This window comes from Sus scrofa, chromosome 3, assembly GCF_000003025.6.
Source record: "Sus scrofa isolate TJ Tabasco breed Duroc chromosome 3, Sscrofa11.1, whole genome shotgun sequence".
In the NCBI taxonomy this organism is placed as follows: domain Eukaryota; kingdom Metazoa; phylum Chordata; class Mammalia; order Artiodactyla; family Suidae; genus Sus; species Sus scrofa.
In genome coordinates, this window is record NC_010445.4 from 31,405,229 (window position 1) to 31,423,819 (window position 18,591).

At 45.0% G+C, this 18,591-nt stretch overlaps 1 protein-coding gene across 3 annotated transcripts in view; it reads left to right on the forward strand.

The window, feature by feature from the left end:
• The window catches only part of TXNDC11 (thioredoxin domain containing 11), a 70,863-nt gene that overhangs the window by 28,714 nt on the left and 23,558 nt on the right, over positions 1-18,591 (forward strand). For all 3 annotated transcript variants that reach the window (XM_021086600.1, XM_021086601.1, XM_021086602.1), the window contains one exon: positions 1,075-1,168. In XM_021086600.1, the coding sequence (XP_020942259.1) occupies positions 1,075-1,168 (94 nt within the window). The remainder of the gene's footprint in view (positions 1-1,074; positions 1,169-18,591) is intronic.

The window sequence follows — 18,591 nt, forward strand, 5'->3', positions numbered from 1 at the left end:
TGGATCTGACTTTTGTACCAATGATCAAATCAGCTCCACAATTATGTCTTGGGAACATGGTGTTTTTCCTCATACATATGCTCTAGGGGCTGGAAAGGACTTTTTAACATTTGCTTGATGCTTTATAGATCATCAAGCTCATTCTTTTCAGTAACCTCATGATGAATGGTCCTCATTTGCCAGATAAGGAAACAGACTTCCCATTGAAGGGTTCACTCAAGATCTGTGTGAACTGAGCTGTCGGACTGGAGCTCAGGTCTTCTGACTCTTAAACTCAGCACTCTTTTCTCAAGGATCTCACTGTTTGGCTTTTAAGACATACTTAAAGATCAAAATCAGACAGAAGGAGTGCCACAGGGCCTTCTAAGAAAGAAGAAATTATTCTGAACAGGAAGGCAGAGTATGTCCACTAGGGGACAGTTGATGGGTTTGGCAGAATGTGGGGTCATTCTATGCTTAGCTTGGGGAAAAGGAAGGAGCAGGTGGAAATTGGGGTGGAGGAGCCAGAGGGCTCTCAGCAGACTGCCCTGACGAGAGGGGAGGGCTGGCATTGTGGAATGCTGGGCTCTGGGTGTCGGGGGAGGAAGGAGCCCCTCCAAAGACATCGGTGGAGCCAGTCAGGTAACCTGAGTTCCAGTAACTGTGAAGGTGTTTGGAGTGAGGGGAAGAAGCGGATGAGGAGGAAATGGGAGAAATGTTAGAATCTCGTTTGCCTGGAGTTGCTGAACAAAAGCAAGTGAGTACTTGAACTTGGTGGTGAGGTTTCAAACCAGAGCCCTAGGAGAAGTGTCTGCAGAGGGTGGAAGGACTTGCTTAGGGAGAGGGTGGGACGTTTCAGCTCTGAATTGCCCCTGGAAAAGCTGCAGCCCATGCTTCACCCTTGTCTGAATAGAGGGAAAGGTCAGCCCTAATCGGCACCTTTTTTTCATGTGGTTAATTCAGCTTTTTGAAAAGTGAAATGCAGCCAATTGCAATTGTTCGATTATGATGGCCTATCTTTCTTGTTTTGAAATATTTCCCATTACCCAGTGTCCGTCGATACCCCAGTCACCGACTTCTGCTCTTGTTCTGCAGCCTGGAGTCCTTGGGTACTTTGAGTTCAATGGTTCACCCCAGCCTCCTGGTTATTTGACCTTCTTCACATCAGCATTGCATTCGCTGAAGAAAGGTAAACACGATTCGTATTAAGACGTTAGTACTTTAACAGCAGTGTATGTATATTGGTATCTTCTTTGGCAGATGTTATCTTGATGATTATATTTTAATTTTCTTGGTTCCTTTTCTCTGTATGAGATAATTACATTGTTTTATGTCCTGTTGGCAAGCAAAATTTTGTGCTGTTTCTAGTCTCTTAAATGTTTAGAGGCTATTATTTTTTAAAATGTAGCTTGATTAGTGTCTGCAGTGATGTATTTTGCACTTTAAATTGTCCTGTATTATACTCTCTTTTTGTGTGTGGAGTGGTAAGTTTGTATCAGTTTTTGGTGGTTGTGTACCATAATTTAGGAACACATTTCCTTCAAGAAGTATTTCTTTATGTGTGAAAGTCATGTCATATTACAGCATAAGCCTTTTGCCACATTCACTATTCTCAAGTTCATGTATTTTTTTACTTAGCTAAATCACATACATTATTTGAAGTCCTATTTTTTATTTTATTTTATTGTAATTAATAAATTAATTTGGGCTGCACCCCTGGCGTGGAAGATCCCAGACCAGGGACTGGACCCTCACCACAGCAGTGACCCAAGGTGCTGCAGTGCCAGTGCCAGATCCTTAACCCACTGTGCCACAGGGGAGCTCCTGAAGCCCTCCTAGTTAAATTAAACACTGTATCCTGCCCGTTTTTTTCGCGTTGATCCATGTTCTTTCTGCACATCAGCCACGACCTCACATCAGTTTTCTGTCAGGTACTTTCATCTGCTCACTTGTCTTCCCCTCACTTGTCACCCCTCTGGTCCAAGCCCCTCCCCACCCCTAGACCAGACCAGTAGACACTTAACTGGTGTCCAGTCTCACCCCTTCTTCCTCACATCAGGGCCTTTGCACGTGCTGGTCCTTCTGCCTGGACTGTGCCCTCGACCTCCTCAGCCCGCCATCTGTCCAACCCTTCTTCATCCTTGAGATTCCTGCTCAAGTAGTCCTTCCACACTTTCCCCCCTTGGGGAGAGACTCCTTGTTTTCTGTCATAGCCCTTTGCATAGTTTGTATTTCTGTGTGTAGTTATGAGACAATTTGTTCACTGTCTGTCTTTCCTGGACTGTGAGCTTTCCGAAGGTGGGGACTGTGTGTCTGCAGTTCAGTGCTCTTTCTCCAGCATCTGGCATATGGCAAGGGCTCATCACTATGTGCCAAGCGAGTGATCAGATCTTTCTCCCAGTAGGTCAACCAAAAATACATAACCATCCTCCTGTCACTGGATATTAGATTGCTTCAGAGTATACGATTAATACATCTATGTGACTGGCCATTGTAATATACACTTTGTCTTAAGATTTTCTGTGTAGAGACTCTACTGTATTCATGTTTTTCACATGGGAGACATTGGGAGGAGAAACGGCTGTCCAGGAGGTGTCTGTGCCTTCTGTCCAATTGAAAGACTGAGTTCACAGCGTCAGGTGACTAAGAAGGCTCAGTGAGTCAGAGGATGAGTTTTGAAAACAAAATACCACCAATTTAAACAGCCTTCAGTAGACATTCAAAAATCTTCTTAGAAAACTAAATAAAGTTTTTCAAAGATCTCAACTGACCTTTATGTATAAAAGGGTAACCTAGAGTCATTCAGGAAAATGATGGTAGCATTCAAGTCCTTGAAGAAGCCATCTCAAGATTTGGAAGGATGTCTTGTTTTGTTTTTGTTTGTTTTGTTTTTTTCTTTTTCTTTTTGTGGTATATGGAGTTACCCCGCCAGGGATCAAATCCAAGCCATAGTTGCGACCTACTGCCAGGCCAGGGATCCAACCTGCATCCTGGAGCTGCAGAGGCGCCCCTGATCCCATTGTGCTACAGTGGGAACTCCTGCTTTGTTTCTGTTTTTGTTTTTGCCGTCCTTATGTCATATGGAAGTTCCTGAGTCAGGGATTCAACCCTTGCCACAGCTGTAACCAGAGCCACAGTAGTGACAATGCTGGATCCTTAACCCGCTGAGCCACAAGGGAACTCCTAGAAGGATGTTGTTATTCCCACCAACTTATATTGTGTGTTAATGGTTCATTTTAAATTACTTTTTCATTCAGAGGTTTCCAAAATATTGCTTCTTTTTGGAAAAACTTTTTTGTTTGTTTTTTGTTTTCTTATCTTTTTGCCATTTCTTGGGCCACTCTCGTGGCATATGGAGGTTCCCAGGCTAGGGGTCTCATCGGAGCTGTAGCCGCCGGCCTACACCAGAGCCACAGCAGCACAGGATCCGAGCTGCATCTTCAACCTACGCTATAGCTCACGGCAACGCCGGATCCTTAACCCACTGAGCAAGTCCAGGGATCGAACCCGCAACCTCATGGTTCCTAGTCGGATTCGTTAACCACTGAGCCACGACGGGAACTCCTGGAAAAACTTTTTTAAGTACAAGATGGTAGCCTTTTTTTTTTTTTTTAAGTGTGGTTGACTTACTCCTGTTTTTTTCTTTTTTCCCTTTTTTTTTTTTTTTTTTAAGTAAGGAAGGTAATAAATGGATAAAAACTACTTGAAGGTACAAAACAAATCTCCTGGTCAGATTACTAATTTTGACAAATGATTATATGAAATTTCTTCTTGGACTAAACCTAGTTCAATTTCCCTTTTCTCCATTTCTTCCCTGTCTTATGATTGTAGTGATTCTAATGCATATGAATTTCGCAAGAACTGAGTTCATTCTAATTAATAATTTTTTACCCTACTTTTGTGGGTAAGCTCCCACTAATGAACCACTTTTAGAAGAAAAGGCAAATTTGGAAGGATGCGTTTCCATAAAATGTGCGCTATGAAGGATGACCTAAAATAAAATCTCGCCTTCGGCATCTGGGCTTTTTCCCCTTTGCTTTCTTCTCCCCTGCAGTCAGATGGTATTTTATTTATTAATAGCCAGTGTTCAGTAAGAGAAACACGTGCACACTTTTTTTTAATAGGACAGTGTAAAATGTACATTCTAGGTCATTGCTGTGTTTCAACTGGGTGCACAAATTGAGGCCTGAGGAGTGTTTGACACACTTGGCATTTGGTTATAGAGAGCTTAACTGAAGAAGTGTTTAGACTACTGTAGAAAGCAGGTGTCCTGGTTCAACAAGTCACAAGCATATATAAAATGAACATGATGGAGTTCCCATCATGGCTCAGTGGTTAACGAATCCAACTAGGAAGCATGAGGTTGTGGGTTCGATCCCTGGCCTTGCTCAGTGGGTTAAGGATCCGTTGTTGCTGTGAGCTGTGGTGTAGGTTGCAGACGTGGCTTGGATCCCGCGTTGCTGTGGCTGTGGCTTAGGCCGGCTGCTACAGCTCTGATTAGACCCCTAGCCTGGGAACCTCCATATGCTGCAGGAGCGGCCCTAGAAAAGGCAAAAAGCCAAAAAAAAAAAAAAAAAGGATGTCTTTCCATTGTGGGTTTTTTTTTTTTGTTTTTTTTTTTTTTTTTTTGCTTTTTAGGGCTGCACCTGTGGCATATGGAGGTTCCCTGGCCAGGGGTCCAATTGAAGCTGCAGCTGCTGGCCTACACCACAGCCACAGCAACACCAGATCGGAGCCATGTCTGCCACCTGCTCACGGCAATGCTGGATCCCGACCCACTGAGCGAGGACAGGGATTGAACCCACATCCTCATGGATAATCCAGTCGAATTCGTTTCCACCGAGCCACAGCAGGAACTCCCTGTTTTGTTTGGTTTTGGTTACCTTAGAAATAGCCAGGACACTCTCATAGCGGTTTCTTTTCTTTTTCTTTTTCTTTTCCTCTTTTTAGGGCTGCACCTACGACATACAAAAGCTCCCAGGCTAGGGTTCGTGTCGGAGCTGCAGGCCTACACCACAGCCACAGCAGCACTGGATCCTTAGCCCACTGAGCAAGGTCAGGGATTGAACCTGCATCCTTATGAGTTCTAGGTGGGTTCTTAACCTGATGAGCCACAAGAGGAACTCCTGACATCCGTTTCTTGAAGCTAGCTGGCCATCAGCCTGCAAATATTTTGCAAATGTACCATATAGGAAGCATCATGCAGGGCGCTGGGCCTGCACAGAGGGGAATGCACTGCTGCCTTCGAGCATTCGAGGCTTTAGCTGTAGGATCTGGTTCCCTGATGCTGTGGCACTCCCTTTAGGCTGTGTGTCTAATGTTTGATATGTTTACACATTATAATAAAGGAACTTAGCGAAAACTTATTTACCACCTTCACATTTAGCGGATCCCTCCTTTAGTTGCTTTAACTGTTTCCTTTCCTCTCCGTGGCCTGCCTCCTGTACTGATCCCAGGCCTGGTGCTAATCGTCAGTTCTCGCCGCCCTCTGTTAGGCGCCGTGGGCGGTGACCTTGGTTGTTTTCCAACACCATCTCACTTTTAGTCATTTCTTATATAGCAGTTCTATGTTTTTATGTGATTAAATCTGTAGGTCTTTTTCTTGATTTATCATTTTCTATAAAATTTGATCACTCATTAGTTCACTTTCTTCTTTATAAATTTACCTTTTTTTTCTTTTTTTTGGCCACACCCACAACATGCAGAAGTTCCCAGACCAGGGGTGGAACCTGCCCCATAGCAGCAACCCTGAGCCACAGCAGTAACAATGCTGGAACCTTAACCTGCTGTGCCACATGGGAACACCCCTTTTTTTGTTTGTTTTTTTTTTTTGTTTTTTTTAAGCCCATGCTTGCAGCATGTGGAGGTTCCCAGGCTAGGGGTTGGAATTAGGGCTGCAGCCACCAGCCTATACCACAGCCACAGCAACACCAGATCCAAGCTGCATCTGTGACCCACACCACAGCTCACAGCAATGCTGGATCCTTAACTCATTGAGGCCAGGGATCAAACCTTCGTCCTCATGGATCTTGTCAGATTTGTTTCTGCTATGTCACAGCAGGAACTCCTGGAAAACCCTTTTTTTGAGTTTCAAATTAATTGGCACTTTATACTACCTTGATTTACTTTGGCTTAAATACAGAGCACAGCTGACTTCCCTCCCTTCTTATTGGCTAATCAGTTAGCCGATAATGCTTCCTTTATCCCTCAATTTGATGATGGCTGCTTTATCACAAAATATTTTCTTACATGTAATTGGGTCTATTTCTGTGTTTTCTCTTGGTCTAGATACCTCTTTTTGTATGAGTAAATATCATTTCATTTCTTGCTTTATAAATAATTACCTGGTGTAGTCTGGGCTTCGCTTCCTCTAGTTCTTGTGTTTTATGGAATATTCTTTTATATCCATTCATGTATTTGGCTAAATTTTGGTTGGAATTTTATCAAATGTTTAGGTTTGACTTCACGTAATTGACATATTCATAAAATGTAGCTTCCCTTTCTTGGATCACAGCAGGATTATTCATTTATTCAAACCTTCCTTTCAGTTTTTATAATAGGCCTTTTTATAATGAGGCACCTCCCTCGTTCTTGGTTAATCCTTTCAAAGAGCTGAATGATTAACTGCGGGCCGGCGGTCTTGTGTGTGGTTTGGAATCCCTCGGAAGCCTTCTCTTGTACTTCTCCGCTCTGCCCAGGCCGAGAGCCTGGTCTTCTTGGAGCATTGCCACCTTTTGATCTTGGCAAACAGGCTTTTTCTTCTTTTGCCTATAGAAAATCAGACTCTTTCACTCTTTGCTATGAAAATATGTTCTGGTAAAATGTTATATTCTGCTGTGACGCAGTGACTCTTCTTAAAAGAGAAACTTTGCACCCAATTTTGATCCTGTTTTTCACTCAACTTTCAAAAGGGGTGCAGGGCCGCCTGCGGGGGAGAGCAGAGGCCTGGGAGCTGGCAGGGTCTGGTCCCTGACCTCGGTCTGCCCCTAGCAGGGTGTATAAACTTGAATACAACATTTAACTTTTCTGTGTTTGAGTTTGTCTTTGTAAAATGGAGAGGGGAGAGGTTGGGGTAAATGCTTTTCAAGGCCACGTCATGTGTGAAGTTTGTTGTGTGTGAGCAAAGTCATACTCTGAAAACCTGTGGTAGTTTAATGAGAAAGCCATTAGCCAGAAGCTCCAGAAGGAAGAACCGTGTCTGTTTCCTAACAGCGTCTACACCAGGTATCATGGCCCCTGAATGACGGCGCAGATGCAGGCCTGCCTCTTCCCTTTCCCTGGAGCATTCCCTACCTGCTTCTCTTTGGGTAGTTGGCCTGCCGTATCCATAGGTTCTGCAGCTGTGGATTCAGCCAACCTGGGACCGAAAACATTAAGAAAAAAAATTCCCGAAAGTTGCAGAAAGCCAAAATTGCATTTATCGAGCACCTGGCAACTGCTTGCACAGCATTATGTTATATTTACAAGTGTTTACGTAGTATTTTCCCTATGTTAGATATTATAAGTAATGTAGAGATGATTTAAAGTACACCAGAGGATGTGTGTAGATTATATGCAAATACTGTGCCGTTTCACAGAAGGGACTTGAGCATCCATGGATTTTGGTATTCGGTGGGGTTGGGGAAATGGCTTTTGGAACCACTTCCCTCTGGATACCAAGGCATGGCTGTGTTTCACGGTGTTCTCACTGTGGACCTGACTGCATTTCTTTCCCACCAGAATTGGAGCTGGTTTGTGCAGATCCTATTTATTGAGTGTCTTGAGGCCAAGGTTTTGTCTTTTTTTTTTTTTTTTTTTTTTTGCTTTTTAAGGGCCACACCCACGGCATATGGAGGTTCCCAGGCTAGGGGTCGAATCGGAGCTGTAGCCGCTGGCCTATACCACAGCCACAGCCACGCCAGATCCAAGCCATGTCTGCGACCTACACCACAGGTCATGGCAACGCCGAATCCTCAACCCACTGAGCGAGGCCAGGGATTGAACCTGCAACTTCATGGCTCATAGTCGGATTCGTTTCCGCTGCGCCACAACAGGAACTCCAGGGTTTTGTTTTCTTAATCCTACAGCTCTAACTCCCTACTTGGCCAGTTTAGCTAAAAGTTTGTGTGAGTAACTAGTAAAGGACACTTTACCTTGAAATTGCTCCAGAGGAAATGATTTTGGTGGTGGGAGGACAAGTCATTTTGAATCCCCCCCCCACCGCGTCCCCTCAGGCCTGGCCTTTCGGGTTCCATAGGTCAGTGTGTGGGAACCACGCGGCAGGAGCCGGTGGGCCTGCCTGGTTCATTCTCCTGGCTCTTTATTCTTAGCTTCTCACCGTCCCCTGCCACTAGAATCCTGCTAAATAGAACTCACATTCCCATGACACTTAAATGTCATCTTGAAAATACTCTTAACTATTTCCTTTCTTTTTACCCTTTCAGAGTAACTTTAAGGATGTAAGTATCTCAAAGTCAAAAAGATGGTTCAACTGACCTATTGGTGAAAATACACTAAACTGTTAACTGAAGTTACCGTTTCCACTCCCTTCTGTCACCCTTAGGAATTCTTAAACATCGTTGAAAAGGAACCTTGTAGCATTAGTTTTCTAAGGAACACCTTTGGAAAATACTGTTTCAGTGAGGTTTTTTTTTTTCTTTTTCTTTTTGTTCCTTAGGGCCGTACCCGCAGCATATGGACGTTTCCAGGAGAGGGTTCCAGTTGGAGCTACAGCCGCTGGCCTACACCACAGCCACAGCACCACCAGATTGACATGCATCTGTGACCTACACCACAGCTCACGGCAGCGCCAGATCCTTGACCCACTGAGCGAGGCCAGGGATCAGACCCGTGTCCTCATAGATACCAGTCAGATTCATTTCCGCTGCGCCACAACCGGAACTCCTATAATGAGTTTTTAAAATAGGAATTTATTAGAGGGAAAAGTCATTCCACTGGAGGGTCCTTTCACTCCACCCGGTGGCGTCTGGTGGTGCTGTGATTGGCTGGTGGAATTGAGTCAGGCCCAGAAAAAGCTCCCTTCTTCATATCCTCATTCAGGAATACAGCTCTTGGGGAGCACTTTTTTGTTAGACTGTGAAATTTTATACAACATCAAGAAGTCCAAAGGAGGATTTTCTTACTGTGTAAGTGACACTCTTAAAGGCGTTGAACAGACAAGGGGTGGCTTCGTAGGCAAGGCTGGCTCTGAGATTGCTTTATTTTCTCAGGTTCCTGGTCTAACTCGGGAGTTTGGATCAGGCATTGGGTTTAACAATTCTCTGTGAATGAAACAGGTTATGGATCACTTGGTTTTCTCAGACAATCTGATTTGTTGTCACTATTCTCTCTCAGGGAAATCTTTTTCTAACTAATTGCCTGTGTTCTGAGGCCCTCTGGGTAGTGATTAGTATCCATTAAATACCTTAGAAAGTCCATGCTTTTTGTTTCCATACCTAAAACTGATCTTTTTTTTGTTTGTTTGTTTGTTTTTTGTTTTTTTTAGGGCTGCACCCATGGCCTATGGAGGTTCCCAGGCCAGGGTCCAGTTGGAGCTACAGCTGCCGGCCTGCACCACAGCCACAGCTACTCCAGATCCGAGCCGCATCTGCAGCCTACACCACAGCTCATGGCGACGCTGGATCCCTAACCCATTGAGCAAGGCCAGGGATCGAACCCGCAACCTCGAGGTTCCTTTTGGGATTCATTGCTGCTGCGCCATGACAGGAACTCCCAAACTGATCTTTTCGATTATGTTATTTTTAGCAAGGATGTGATCATATTTCATAGGAAACTGCTTTTATTACCATTATGATATCTCTGAAGCCTTGTAAGTGCTGCTGGATGAGAACTAAGGCCCAAACCAGACATCCCTGTGCTTTGAGTTAGATTCAGAGCGTGACTTTTTTATCAATTCAGTGAGCATGTCGGGATCCACCATGTGCTACTCTGTAAAGATGAGGGAAACTCGTTCCTCACCAGCAGTCGTGCCACCAGCCAGTGTGGCCAACAGGTGGGCCTGCCCCCGGTGTGAATGCAGTGACAAGTCTGTGACAGGCGTCACTGGAGCATGGAGGAGGGGGAGTGTTGAGGTCACGTCAGGGAAGACTGGAGGTGGGGAGGGTCTCCCAGGGGGATGCGGGGTCGGCCTTCAGGTAGGCGTGTGCGGGTGGACGGGGTTGAGAAAGGCAGAAGGTGTGCGGGAACCACATTAAATGGTCGTTTGTAGCTATTTGATTCCATCTTTACTTCTGATTGTTGTGGGATATTTTCTGCCTTCTTAAAGGTGTCCCGTTTAGGAATATGCACATGTGCGTGTTGATCTTTCTATCCATTTTGCCAGGGTCGTCAGGTTTCTTTTGGTGGTGTTTCGTTTTGTTTTGGGTCTTTTGAAGCTGAAAGAAGACTCCTAGACCAAGAACCAAAAACATTTAGATCTTGAAAACCTCTCAGGGATCACCTGTAGTACAGTCGCAAGTTGATAGTAAAACAACTCAGTGCAGGGAGTGCCCGTCGTGGCTCAGTGGTTAACGAATCCGACTAGGAACCAAGAGGTTTCAGGTTCGATCCCTGGCCTTGCTCAGTGGGTTAAGAATCCGGCGTTGCCGTGAGCTGTGGTGTAGGTTGCAGACGCGAGTTGCTGTGGCTCTGGTATAGGTCGGCGGCTACAGCTCCGATTAGGCCCCTAGCCTGGGAACCTCCATATGCTACAGGAGCGGCCCCAGAAAAGATAAAAACAAAAACAAACGAAAAAAACCCAAAAAACTCAGTGCAGACAAACCCAGTTCCTGTCTCCCCGTGACTGCTTTCTGTGTAACACTGAGCATGATAAGCTGATACTGGACGGAGCGCTTTGCCTGGATGATCCAGTCCTCACCACCACTCTTTGAAGTAGGAAATGTTATCATCTCAGTGTCACTGTCCCAGGTGAGGCCCTGGACCTGTGAACAAGCCACGTTACATGGCAAGAGTAAATTGAGGTTGCACATGGAATTGAGTTGCTTGGTCTGTTGGCATCGAGAAAGTGAGATTATGCTGGATTATCTGAGTGAGCCTGGTGTAATCAGGATGATTGTTAAAAGTGGAATAGAGAGGCAAAGGGCACTGTCAGAGAGATGCAGTGTGAGAAGGACTTGTGCAGCCGTCACTGGCTTTGAGGATGGAGGGGGCCACAAGCCAAGGCAGGGAAGGCAAGGAAAGATTCTCCCCAAGAGCCTCCAGAAGGAACATTCCCTGCTGACACCTGGATTTTAGCTCACTGAGGCCCATTTTGAACTTTGGCATCTAGAACAGTAAGATAAATTTATTTTTTAAGCCACTAACTTTGTGGTAATTTGTTAGAGCAGAAATAGCAACCTGATAAAGTCAGGTTCCAGTAAATGGAGTATGAGCTAGGGACCCAGGACCCCGTTACTCTAGCTGCCTCTGCTCTCCTGGGATGTGGGGCAGGTGGCCTGGGGCCGTGTTTGCCCACGATAACTGCTTAAAATGCAGTGCCTTGCCCTAGTTAATACCTGCCTTCCTGGAGTTCCCCTCGTGGTGCAGGGGAAACGAATCCAATGAGGAACCATGAGCTTGTGGGTTTGATCTCTGGCCTTGCTCAGTGGGTTAAGGATCTGGCATTGCCGTGAGCTGTGGTGTAGGTCTCAGATGTGGCTAGGATCTGGTGTTGCCGTGGTTCTGGCATAGGCTGGCAGCAACAGCTCCAATTCGACCACTAGCCTGGGAACCTCCATATACCGCGGGTACAGCCCTAAAAAAGACAAAAAGACAAACAAACAAACAAACCTGCCTTCCTGCTTTTTCAAGGCCCAGCTGAAGGCCTGTGGGATTTATAACTGTGGTCCAGCCAGCAAGAGGGAGACATGGGATGGAGATTTCCACTGTCAGGCTCCCTTCTTGGAACTCCTGTTACACTAGTTGCCTGTGTACTTAGCAGCTACCATTGTTTTCTAAGCTTCCCTTAGAGTTTGTGGTGTCTTCCTAACAAGAAGTCGGCAGGGACCGACTCTCCTAATCAGTCCCGTTAGTGGCAGGTGTCCTGTGTGGTCAAAGCTCACCCAGTCACCTCTTCTCACTGGCCTTCAGGTTTCCCCTCTGCAAAGTGAGGGAGCTTTGCTCTGGTTGCCTCCAAAGGAAGCTTCAGCTTGAAAATGTGTTGGCCCTTGGCCTGTTTTTTAGGCCTGGGAGCTAAGAATTGTTTTTGTATTTGTGAAGGGTTGTTTAAAAAAAAAAGAGAGAAAGAACATGTGACACGTATGCTAGGCCCTGAGAACAGCATAAAAGGGGATGGAGGAAGGCCTTCTAAGCAGATAGGTTTCTTTTGTAAAGTCTTTCCTTCCCTGAGGCTGTTAAAAAAAAGAAGAAAAGAAATTTAAATTGAAATACACGCAAGAGAAGTATTGAGTTGATCGTTTTCATATTAGGCTTTGGTTTAAATGAGACCACTGGTGTGAGGGTGTTTAGTTTACTGTCATGTTAGTATATAGGACAGTGCATATTTAGCTCTGTAGTTTATATTCCCCTAGAATAATGTATTTGGAACTACATTTTTTTTTCCCTTCCTCCCTAACTCACGAAAAAGAAAAAAAAAAAAAAAATCATGGCTAAGGATAGTTCCATGTTTATTTAGAGTTTCACAGTGTTTTGGCAAGTACCAGCATTTGCATATTGTATCTTTGGTGCCCAAATGCCAGATGTTTTCCTAGATAATTGCTTTGTGCTTTATATTAGGAATTTTGAAAATACACAAATCTCAGAGTCACATTCCGGGAAAAAATGTAAGCAACAGCTACAGTTCATACTTTGAAAATAAACATTTCTGTAATCTATTGCATTTCTTGGAAGAGTTTTTCCTTTTGATGAATGCATTCAGCACTGGAAATGTGTGACGTCATCATCCAGTGAATGACTGTGAATCACTGTCAGTGCCGAGGAGCTCTGGAGGGGCTATTGTTATCCCTGTGTATATAATCCTACCTTTTTCTTTTTTCTTCCTTGTCTAAAACCTTGGGAAGAAGACTGGGAAAGCAGAAGTTAATAAAAATGACAGAGTATAGAGCAAAATGAGACTTGTTTCTAGGATGGAAGGTACCAAGGTACAGGTTTGCCTTTGGGGTTTGTTTTGTTTTGTTTTGTTTTTTGCTTTTTAGGGCTGCACCAGTGGCCTATGGAAGTTCCCAGGTTAGGAGTCAAATCGGAGCTGTAGCTGCTGGCCTATACCACAGCCACAGCAACTCAGGATCCTTAACCCACTGGGCGTGAGGCCAGGGATCGAACCTGTGTCCTCATGGATGCTAGTCAGATGCGTTTCCGCTGAGTCATGAAGGGAACTCCCAGGTTTGCCTTTTGGAATGTCACTACTGCCCAGACAGAGTAAGGAAGTGAGAGAAACTTTCCCAGGGGGTAAATACCTTGTTAGCTATGCTGATTAAAAAGCCATGTGATTTAGTCCAGTGGTATTTAGTTTTGAAGTGTATCATGATATATTTGTTAGCAGTTATCTCTGTCAGTATTTTTCTTTTTCTTTTCTTTTTTTTTTTTTTTTGTCTTTTTCTAAGGCCGCATATGGAGATTCCCAGGCTAGGGGTCTGATTGGAGCTGTAGCCACTGGCCTACATCACACCCACAGCAACATGGGATCTGAACCACGTCTGCGAACTACCCCCCGGCTCATGGCAATACCGGATCCTCAACCCACTGAGCCAGGCCAGGGATCGAACCCACAACCTCATGGTTCCTAGTCGGATTCGTTAACCACTGAGCCACGACGGGAACTCCAGATTTATCAGTGTTTTTCCTGACCTGATGCTCCGTTGTGTTCTGTGGTCCCTGAGAGATGAGCTCACACAGAAGCCGCCCAGAGAGCAGATGGCCAGTCCCGATGTAGAAGTGTCCACGTTGTTCGGCTCTGGCATTTCTGCTTGTTCTTTGGGTCGCCTCAGGTACCTTATTGTGGAACACCCCGTGCTCTTTAGGCCTCCGAGAGAATTGATTGCAGAAGCTCAGCAGTTTAGCCCTAGAGTCACGAGGAGAGGGTGGGACACAGTCCTAAAAGTAATCACGCGCTGCTATTGGGGGACTTTCACGAAAAAAACTGAAGAAATGTCATCTTCTGTATCCTTCCCAGATAACTTGTCCAGTATTAAGACTCACTATTTTAGCCTAATCTTCCTGAGTTACATAAATCTTGTTTTTTCCTCAGTGCCACAGTGCAGTAGAACTATCACAGGAACCATGTAGGTATTTTAAAATTTTCTGGTGGCTGCATTAAAATTTAAGAAGTAGTAGGAGAATTTGAGATTTTTTTTTTCCTTTTTTTTTAGGGTCACACCCACGGCCTATGGAGGTTCCCAGGCTAGGGGTCCAATTGGAGCTGTAGCCCCTGGCCTACACCACAGCCACAGCAACACCAGATCTGAGCCATGTCTGCGACTTAAACGCAGTCCACGGCAATGTCAGATCCATAACCCACTGAGCTGAGCCAGGGATCGACCTGTGGCCTCCTGGATACTAGTTGGGTTCATTACTGCTGAGCCTCAATGGGAACGCCTAATTTGAGATATTTTACATTTTTTATTGAACCAAATCTTTTATACCTCACAGCATATCTCAATTCAGATGCTGAACTTTCACTGGAAATACTTGATTTGTATTTAGAGTTCATAAAATTTTCAGTTGAAAAAAGTGATTTACCTACCAAATATTGTTTTATGTTGTTTTAATGGTACTATAATTGACTTACAGTATTATATTACTTTCAGGTTACAAACCCAAGTTGTTTTAAACATGCTTAAATGTTTTCCAGTAACTGAGTTATCACTTTTACATTAATTAAAATCAAAGTTAAAAATTTAGTCCCTCAATTGTTCATATTTCAAGTGTTCACATATGGTCAGTGGCTACCACATCAGATGGTGCAGCTCGGGACCTGGGCCTCATTATCCAAAAAAAAGCAATTATTTTCTAAGATACCGAGTTTCCTGCAGGCATATCCTTGAGTTAATGCTTCAGAGTGTGCTCCTGGTAGCTCTTAGTTGGGGAGTGTGAATTGTGTGGCTTTGCTTCTGGCAAGACCCTTCATTATTAATTTTAAAACACAATTTAAAAAAATCTATTAATGGAAAATCTGAAAAAAATATGTATATAACTGAATTCTGAATTACTTTGTTGTACACCTGAAACTAAAATAGTACGGTAAATCAACTATACTTCAGTTAAAAAGAAAAAAAAAAGTGTTCTCTTTTGCTAACAAAAGAAACTATTTATTATTCTTTCTGGAATGTTTGAGGATTGTAATATCTTGTCCCACTGAGGTCTCACCTTAGAATGTATGTGCTTTACCTTAATACTGAACCGAGGTTTTACTGTTAAAAGTGGAATTTAAGACAGTGATTAAAAGCGAAATAAAGTAGTCTGATATTAAAACATTATGCAAAAGGCCAAAACCAAAAAACCTTGGTGCAAACCTGAAAGATCACAAGTGAGCCAGATGAGTCCGAATGGAAACCAGATGGGATTTCATCTCTTTGCATTCCCCGTGTGTCCTTGGTGGCGGCCACAAGATAAATGGTGACAGTGGTGTGTGGAAGGCACGGGAAGGACAAGGGAAGTTCCGCCTGTGGGGGTGTGGGGAGCTGGGGTGGAGCATTCTTCTAGTGATGGAAAAGAACCCCAACCTTGTACAAGATAGTTGACTTATTGCAGGGGTCAATCTGCAAAAAGTGCAAAAAGAAATGCAATGGAGCAGAGAAGGCTGTTTGTTCCTCAAGCAGACAAAACCTCATGGGCCTGATAGTGTTGGTTTCTGCTCACCCCGTGCCGTGAGGGGGTGTGGTGGAGGGTGCATGATGCATGGGCCTGGGTGGGGCCTCTGTATGCAGTGGGTTGCCTTGTAGCTGAGGGACACAGGGCCAAGGACTCAGCACCTTTTGTAGCAGGCAGCAGACAAGCCAATCTTCGTGCCGTGGTCACCTTGACCTACTTGGTGTCTGTGACAAGCTGCAGAAACTGCTCCGTAACACCTGCTTTCACCCAGATGTCCTTTCAAGGTCTCGTTTCATCTTGCAGCCCTCTTCCTGACACCTTGCCCTGGATGGTTAATAGAGACTATAAACTGGCCAGTGGCCTGGCCAACAGACCTTACTGCGTTTTTTAATCATCATCATCATCATTATTATTCACTAAGTAGAATCATGCCATTGTTGGACCATTGGTGGGGGAGGGGAGATCATTATTCTGAATTTATGTTTGAATCATTCAACACATTCACAGTCCTTAATTAAAATATCGAAGCTTCATTAATTTTAGGACAGAGTTATTCATTTTATAAATGACAAAGACCCCTATTGTAGAAAGCCCTGGAGCCCTGTTTAACGGAGAATGTGCTAGATGTGAACATGAGACGTGTTATTTTCTCGTGTCACTCTTACACCGTAAACTTCCTCTGCTGATTCAAGTACTCCTTGTACAGAGGACACGGCGGATTTAACTGCTTCTTCCCGCAGGGTGTCCGTTATGTGCAGGAACTTTTAAAATGTGGGACTTCTGTGAATTTCTCCTTGTGAAAAATCAAGTTTTGAAACTGGAGTATGTTTGGGCATGTGAGACCCTGTCCTGTGCAGCCGTGCTGCCTGTTCTCATTAGAGCAGTTCAGCAGGCTTTCGAGTGGCCCCTTGCACCCTCGGAGTCAGGTTGTCGTTACTTATTCCGCTCCTCCAGGAAATCATGGCGGTCACTTTGGCGGACTCTCAAGCGAGCTTCCTACTGGCTGTTTTTCCTTCACTTCTCTTTCAATCTGTGGCCACCGACCAAGATTCAGCCCTCCCCCGGGAAGCGGGGGCTCTGGTTCCACCAATTCATATCATCTCTTGGGTCCTGCCTTTTCTTCGGACAGCTTTCGGATCCGAAGTGACATGTTGAGGCCACTTTTCTTTACAATTAAATTTTGAACTAACTTTATATACTTGCAGGAAACTTACAGAAATAGGACCGAGGGTTCCCTAAGCCCCACCTTCAGCTAGCTTTGCCTGGTGTTAACGTATTATTTCACCATTTGTTATGGTGCTTTTGTCAGAACAAAGAAATTGGCATTGGTACAGTGTTATTAACTAAGCTGTAGGCCTTATTTGACTCTTGCCAGTGGTTTGCGCTCACGTCTGTTTTCTGTTCCAGGATCCAGCTTGGGGTCCCACATCATATTTAATGGCTTTTCTCTCCTTAGTCTCTTCCTGTGACAGTCCCTCACTCTTTTCTTGTCTTCAAGACATTGACACTTTCGAAAAGCACTGGTCGTGGTTTCTTTTGTTGTTTAAATCGTTCCGGCTTTGGCCATTAGGCGCCTGTGTCCTTTGAACAAATCTCCCCTCGCTTTTATGAGGACTTCTTTACTTCTTTCACAAGATGTTTTAGGCTCATCTTGGGCTTCCTTGTGCCCCAGCTCTGGGGTTAGCCTCGTCTCCAAGGAGCTATGGTTTCTTCTGGCTGCACCCCTGGCATGTGAGAGGTCCCTGGCCAGGGAATCGCATGGTTTCCTTCATTGAAAAATGGCGTTTAGAGGAGTTCCTGTCGTGGCTCAGTGGTTAACAAATCCGACTAGGAACCATGAGATTGCGGGTTTGATCCCTGGCCTTGCTCGGTAGACTAACGATCGGGTGTGACCGTGAGCTGTGGTGTAGGTCGAAGACGCGGCTTGGATCCCGCGTTGCTGTGGCTCTGGTGTAGGCCAGGTGGCTACAGCTCGGATTGGACCCCTAGCCTGGGAACCTCCATATGCCGCGGGAGCGGCCCAAGAAATAGCAAAAAAAGACCAAAAAAAAAAAGAAAAGAAAAGAAAAATGGCATTTAGAAACCCAGGTCTGGGAGTTCCTGTTGTGGTGCAGTGGAAACAAACCTGACTAGAAACCATGAGGTTGCGGCTTCAATCCCTGGCCTCGCTCAGTGGGTTAAGGATCCGTGTTGCCATGACCTGTGGTATAGGTCGCAGATGTGGCTCAGATCCAGCGTTGCTGTGTCTGTGGTGTAGGCTGGCGGCTGTAGCTCTGATTAGACCTCTAGCCTGGAAACCTCCATATGCCACAGGTGCAGCCCTAAAAAGCAAAAAAAAAAAAGGAAGAAAAAAAGAAACCCACATCTGGGCCCAAGCTATGCTCTTTGGTCTCGGGTGTGGTGACTTCAGGCCCTTTCAGCAGATGGAGCTAGGATGTATATGTGTTTCTACCCACACGTACGTGTGCCTTTGTAGTTCTATGCCTGTTACCTGTGTGTCTATCAGAAGTCTTGAGCTTATGCTAATTCTCTCTGATCCCAGTCGAATGCGGCAGAGGTCTCCTTAGCGTTCCCCTCTTCTTATTCCTGCCCTGAGAAGCCTGCCTCTCATCGTCTTTGGTCTTCCAGTATCCAGTCAGGAGACTGCTTGCGGTTCTTTTCTGGTTCCGTTCTTCCTCCCCACCGGCCACCCGCATTCACGGTGGTATGATGCCTTCGCAGAACAGTCAGGGTTATTTGTTAGCGCATGTATTCCACACCGGATCCCCGAGCAGGTTGGTGGGTTTGGTGATCTTAGGGTCTGCGTGTGGGAAGCTTTGCTGTGGCTCTCCTCTGATACCTGGAAGAAAGAAGGGCGGCTGCTTCACA